This window comes from Panicum virgatum, chromosome 9N (genome assembly GCF_016808335.1).
Source record: "Panicum virgatum strain AP13 chromosome 9N, P.virgatum_v5, whole genome shotgun sequence".
NCBI lineage: Eukaryota > Viridiplantae > Streptophyta > Magnoliopsida > Poales > Poaceae > Panicum > Panicum virgatum.
In genome coordinates, this window is record NC_053153.1 from 25,592,418 (window position 1) to 25,599,164 (window position 6,747).

A 6,747-nucleotide genomic window follows, 5' to 3' on the forward strand; every position below is an offset into this window, starting at 1 on the left:
AGGAAAAATAGACTCATCAAGGATACAGAGATTTTTGGAGATGCTCTTGAGAGAACGGGCTCCAAGATGAACCATGGGCACTTTTTGTACGTTCTTGGATTTCAGTTTCGATTAATAATTACCAACTTTCCATCATTGTTCTCAGTTATCAAGGTATGAACTTGGTATTATTCAGAACACTTTGATTCGTTTTCCTGCAGTGCAATTTCATTGTGTTTTTCTTTATAAATTGCAGCCATTAATTTGTATCACTGCAGTTCGGATTCTCATCAAAGAAATACTGCAAGCAGCATGAAAACCAGGAGCTACGTGCGAGGTTTCACCTAGTTTAAGTATAGAACTCAACCAGTTAGCAGGATCGCAGGAACCAGATGTTTTGATTTGGCATTTATCTCATACAAATCTGATTTACAAATTAAGGATGCTGATTTTGATTTCTAGTATATAGTGGTGCTTGATCATACTAAGAATAAACAAGGTGCAAAATACAATTCAAGAATCATGGCAATAACTTCGCTACATTCGTGCTCATGCAACAACTGAATCTCGACCTTTCAGACACGATAGATGCTCGTACAACTGAAGAAGCTCTAGTGAACACCAATCTGTCTTTTAGGCGAAGCCGCCGTTGACCCTGATGACCTGGCCGTTCACCCACGCCGCTGCGTCGCTCGCCAGGAACGCCACCACCGGCGCCACGTCCGTGGTCTCGGCGATGCGCCCCATGGAGTGCTCCTCGACCTTCCGCACGAAGGCCTCATCCTTCCCGGCAAAGAATAGCTCTGTACGCACGGGCCCCGGCGCGACCACGTTCGCGGTGACCCCCTTGGCCGCCACCTCCTTGGCCAGGATCCTCGTCATGGCCTCCACGGCGGCGTTGGTCGCCGTGTACGCCGCGTAGCCCGGCAGGAGCGTGCCCACGATGGACGACGAGAACGTGACGATGCGGCCGCCGCTGTTGGCGGGGATGCGGCTCGCTGCCTCGCGGCAGACGAGGAACGTCCCGCGCACGTTCACCGCGAACATGGCGTCGAAGTCCTCGACGGCGGTGTCCGCGAGCGCCGGGTACTTGGCGTTGAGGAGGCCCGCGCAGGCCACCACGATGTGCGGCGGGGACCCGAACGCCTCCTCGGCGCGGTCGAAGAGCACGCGCACGGCGTCCGGGTCCGACACGTCGGCGCGGACGGCCACGGCGCCGTGGCCGCGGGAAGCGAGCTCCGCGACGAGCTCGTCGGCCCTCGCGGAGTTGGACGCGTAGTTGATCACGACGCGCGCGCCGAGCGCGGCGAGCTGGGAGGACACCTCGCGGCCGATCCCGCGGGAGCCGCCGGTGACGAGCGCGACGCGGCTGGCGAGCGGGAGCGGCGACGTGTTCCCAGCGCCTGCGAGTGCCATGGCTACCTGGTTGCTGGCTTGGCTTGAACCCCCTCGCGGTGTCACGCAGGCAACTGGCAAATTGGCCCTGTCACTTGTGCTCGTGTCTGCTTTTGTGTCGGCTCGATTTTGCCGTGCACCACGCTGCGACGAGATGGCCGTGGATTTATATGGTCTACTAGGCACGCGCGGAACGGTGGAACGTGACATAAGGTGTGCCATCATGTGTCATCTCGTTGACTCGGTCGATCCAAGTTGTCGATGCGCTCCTATAGGCCGTGTTTGGTTGGAATTGCATGTAATTTTTTTCCACCTTTGACTACTAATTTAGAGTATTAAATAAAGTCTAATTACAAAACCACCTCCACAACCCCCCGTGTAAATCGCGAGACGAATCTAATGAGGCCTTTGACCGCGTGATTAGAGGATGGTTACTGCAGCATCACTGTAGCAAATCATCAATTAATTACCGTCACTAGATTCGTCTCGAAAAGTTACACCCATCCCTGAAAAGGTTTTACAAATAGACTTCATTTAGTACTCCACGCAAGCGAGAACCAAACACGGCCATAGTTGCCTTTCCTGACATGACTACTGGTGGCACCGGGGTTACGGTGGCTGCGCCGTACCTCGGCAGCAGGTTGATGACGCATGAGGCGAGGAGGATACACGGTGGGTTGGATTTTCTGCGAGTGAACAGGTTCCTGGTTAACCAAACTGATGGAATTCAGGATATCCGTTTCTGAGGGCAGATGGGATTCGGGGTTTCAGTCGCAACGTCGTAGTCCTTCGCGTGTTAAGTTTTGAGACAAATTAAATAAACGAAGGTGCATAGATTGACCCCAAAACGTTGAGCTATGCACCGACCATTTCACACTTGTTAGGAGCATGGTGATGGGGTAAACTGAGACCTTTTTTCCCCTAGCTTAGTCTGCATGATGTCATTTCATATCTGATCGAACATTGAAGTCCGGCTGCTTAATTTCTTGGCCGAAGCTTCGTCTGTGCTATCCGGCCGGCTGCTTGTGCTCGCGCAATTCTACGCATCCGGCTTACCCCCACTCAGTGATGATAATATATACGGTCCGGCCATCCCCGTCAAGCATCCGCGCGTTGCATCTATCGGCTGTCGCCATCGCCAGCCACAAGCTAATAAAAAAAAGAAAATTTCCTATATGGCTCTTTTAAAGTTAGCTCTTCCTTTCTTGACATTTTTTTCTTTCAAAACTTCCCTATACGACCCTTTTTAGAGAAAAGGGTTTCCCGTTTCATTCGATATGAAAAAAAAGGTAACAAGGTATAGCAAGTCCAGGCATATTCGAGGCGCGCCCGCCAAAATCAAAATACAAAGATGCTCAGGTAACTGAAACAGTGTCTACGACAGGCAACCGAAGTTCAAGCAACTGAAGTTCAGCCACGTGAAGAGCGCCTGAAGTTGATGACGCTCGAGTTTCCAGCGGCGGCTCCCAACTTCTTGTTCGGCGAAACAGTACTGACCACCGCGACACCATCCTCAATTCTCTGATTTTTGCCTCCATCCGTGCGACGAGTTCCTCCAGCTGCAGCGTGTTTTCTTCCTTGCATAGCCCCTGCATCTTGGCAGCGCAACCACTGGGGCTTTGCTAGTTTACGGTCGACCGTACGGAGGAGCTCCGTACGGTCGATTTTCCAGCCGTTCGTTTTTTTCCTATTTTAGTAAGATTTTTGTCGTTTTCTGATTTCAAGAAATTTTTTCGAGAAATTTTTTTTGAGAAAAGAAAAGACAGAAAATTTTGACGAGAAAAATTTTAGAGAGAAAAATTTGAGAAACAAATTGAAAAAATTAAGATGGAAATTTTACTTCAGAACAAAAAAATTTATTTAAAATATTTTTGCATCCAGAAACAAACTCAAGGTAAAAAAATTGCATTCAAAAATCAAAAAAACTTTGGTAATTTTTTAATTTGGGAATTTTCTTTTAAAACTTTGCATAAAAAAAAAGAAAAAAAACACTGCTACTACCCCCGGGGCTCGCCGCCGCCGCCGGGGGTGAGCTCGCGAGCAGACCTCCCCACGGCCGCCGCCGCTGCCGGGGGTGAGCTCGTGGGTGGATCTCCCCGCGTCCGCCGCCAACGCACTGCGGCGGGGCTCCCCGCGTCTGCCGTCGACGCGCCGCGGGCGGGGCTCCCCGCGGGCTACCACCGCCGTGCCGCAGGTAGAGCTCCCCACGTCCGCCGCCGACACGCTGCGCCGCGGACTTGGGGCCGCCGAGCTCGCGGGCGGAGCTCCCCGCCCCGCCGCCGCCGCGTCGCGGACTCGTGGTTGCGGCCGCCGCGCCGAGGATGTAGGAGGAAGGAGAAGGGGGCTGCAGGAGGAAGGAGAAGGGGGGGAGGGCGCGCGGGGATGGATCTGAGAGAGAGGGACGGAGGAAGGAGAAGATGGGGGTTGCGGGAGGGAGGAGGGGAGGTGTCCTGCGGGATCCAGCAAAGAGGTGGTAGTGGGTGGTGGGTCCCGCCACATGGGAGCTGTTAAAAAAATCGACCGCTCGGAAGAGAAGTCACGGTCGACTGTAGAATCAGCTTCGCACAACCACTGTCTTGCACATCAGTTTCCTCACATTGGACCACCTCTTCCCTGAAAACAGAAAGCATTACTCAGATTCCAAATACACCATAGAACAACAGAAGTACACATATTTAGCACACCATGTTTCTTCCTACTTAACCACCTGTAAGGAACATGGGCCCATTAGGCCATTGTTTTGTGATTTTGTTGATTGAGTAACAACACAATCAATAGGACTAATGAGTTTGTCAAGTGAACATTTATAGATCCTAGGGATGAAGCAAAAATTACAAGCAAAACAAAACACGAAGAAAGAACTCAAAAAAAGATTGACACGGACGAGTTCTGCAGAAACCAGTGGCACCGGATGAACCGATGCAGGGGCATCGGACTATCCGGTTAGCACCGGATAAACCGACGCATAGGCGTCGGTGCAATTTACAGCACTAATGGGGAAGAGCCAAGTGGCACCGGATGAACCGACGGTGCCGAGATGAAGCGTCGGAGCAATCACCGAAGGATTGACCAGAGAGCATGTCAAGCGCACTGAAGCGAAGTCTTCAGCACCGGTGCATTGCGTCGGAGCAATGACGTCAGCAGCTAGCCGAAGATTCCTTCAGCACCGGATGAACCGACGCCCACCGGATAAACCGACGGCACAGGACCGGTTTATCCGGTGACACTTACGTCATCTGTCAGAAGACCCAACGGCTACCTCAGGGCACAGAGTGACCGGATGAACCGGTGCCCTACCATCGGTCTATCCGACGCTACGCAGAAAAGTTGGGTAACGGCTTCCAACAACTCTCTCCACTTGGTGGCCTAATATGTATATATATATATATATATATATATATATATATATATATATATATATATATATATATATATATATATATATATATATATATATATATACCATGCCCCGGTCATTTGTAGTTTGCTGGAGTTGCTACAAGCCTCATACACACCCAGGAAACCCTCCAAGCCTACCCAAGTGCATATTGATCAAATCCTTAGGTTTAGCACTAGTTTTGAGAGTGTAAGTGCTAGATTAGCTCTTGAGTGAGTGAGCAAGCAAGGTGATGTGCCTTGTGGCTGGTTCTTAAGTGAACCAACAAGAAGATCTTGGTGTGCCGGCCCCTTGGAGCATTGGTGGCTCGCCGGCACGTCATCGACCCTTCGACTTGGTGTGGAGCGGCGACGACAATCTTGTACGGGGGATGTGGAGACCCCCTTCCTTTGTGGATAAACTCCTTAGTGGAAAACGGGATCAAGGTGACCGTGATTGAATCCACGGAAGAGACTTGATTGCCGGGAAGCGATACTCTTAGTGAATGCTTCAACAACGTGGATGTAGGTGTACCTTTGTGGCTAACCGAACCACGGGATAAACACCCGCGTCGAGAGTTTGCTTCCTCCTATCCCGCTCTTTACGTTTTCGCATTTCATATTAGCAATTCTTGTGTGCCTTTTATTTCTTAGAGTAGTTTCTTGATAGGAAAGACTATAGGTTGCTAAACTCTTTTAGGATATGGGTTTCACACTAGAAGAACCGTAGTTGCACATAAAAATAGCATGTTTTAGTTTAATATTATGCAATTTAGTTGGAGCTATAGGTTAAGGTTTTAAGTTGCCTAATTCACCCCCTCCTCCTCTTAGGCTAGAGCACGATCCAATCACTTTCACCACCACTTGGCTTGTTTTCAAAACCTCCAGTTAGCTGGATACCAAAGATAGAGGAGCACCACTTCCACATATTATTGTCTACACTGCAGCCAAAAAACAAATGCAAGATGCTCTCAGGTTCAGTGCAAAATACACAAGTTCTAACACAAATGGAAGTTTTATCTCTATATGACACTTTAACTTCATTTTCTCTGTAATCTGGTCCTTCAGTTAGATTTAGGTGTTAATGGAGCCACGAGAAAAGATCATTTCACCTCTATTTGTATTTTTATAACCAAATTGATATGAGTTAATTGGATCCATGCTATTATAATTTTACAAGTTCTCTAACGGCGTGATTGGTTTTCGTAGCAGCGCAGCCTAGCTCACACCACGCATGCAGGCTCTAGCCAGACAGGCCCACTAGCTGCAATAGTGTTTTGTTTGGTTGATGTATGTGTACAGCGAGGTTTAGAACTTGTTTGGTTGGCTGTTCAGCTGACGCGAATTGCTTTTTTCTTCTCTGCACGCTCACCCAAGCAATCATCACTTGCACCTCGCCGGCCAGGCTCCGGGGAAACGAGCAAAACCTCCGTATCTCGGGAGCCAGGCCCAGGGGCGGTTCTTGCACCGCACGAACCAGGTTGGGTGTCTAATGCAAGGAACCAATCATAAGTATGCTGCGTCTAGCGGGCCTGGATGGCGTGGATCATCCTCTAATTTGACATTATAATTCACCTATTTGGAGATATGCTATTACTATTCGTTTCTTTGCCTAAGATTTGTCATTTTGTACGTATTTAATGTTCTTGGGTCCACTTGCAAGTCTCGATATTGTCGTATAGTCCAAAATACCCTTACTGTCTCTCTTCTCTCCACTTGCTGACATATGGACCCCACGTCATCTTCTTCCTCCTTCCTTCCTTCTCCAACCTGGCTTTCTTCTCTCCAGCGGTCTTCGCACCTCCCACGAAAGGGGCCGCCGCCGCGAGCTCCCATGACCTCACCATCGTCGCGAGCTCCAAGACGTCATCCGTCTCATCCCCATCCTGCGGAACCTGGCAGCGCAGCGCGGCCAACACGGGCGCCACCTTGCGGTCCACACCCCCCTCTGCAGGTCCATAGGAAGGTGTGCTAGAGCGGGCCTTGTGCTCCTAGTAG

At 50.1% G+C, this 6,747-nt stretch overlaps 1 protein-coding gene across 1 annotated transcript; it reads right to left on the minus strand.

Moving 5' to 3' along the window:
- Positions 1 to 358: 358 nt before the first annotated feature.
- On the minus strand, positions 359 to 1,525 carry LOC120689657 (NADPH-dependent aldehyde reductase-like protein, chloroplastic). Its single transcript, XM_039972019.1, has one exon. The coding sequence runs from the start codon at positions 1,393 to 1,395 to the stop codon at positions 613 to 615; it is 783 nt and encodes a 260-aa protein (XP_039827953.1). The 5' UTR covers positions 1,396 to 1,525; the 3' UTR covers positions 359 to 612.
- Between the last annotated feature and the right edge of the window lie 5,222 nt (positions 1,526 to 6,747).

Coding starts and splice junctions, on each gene's coding strand:
- LOC120689657 (XM_039972019.1), bottom strand. CDS start 1,395: ATGGCACTCGCAGGCGCTGGGAACACGTCGCCGCTCCCGCTCGCCAGC.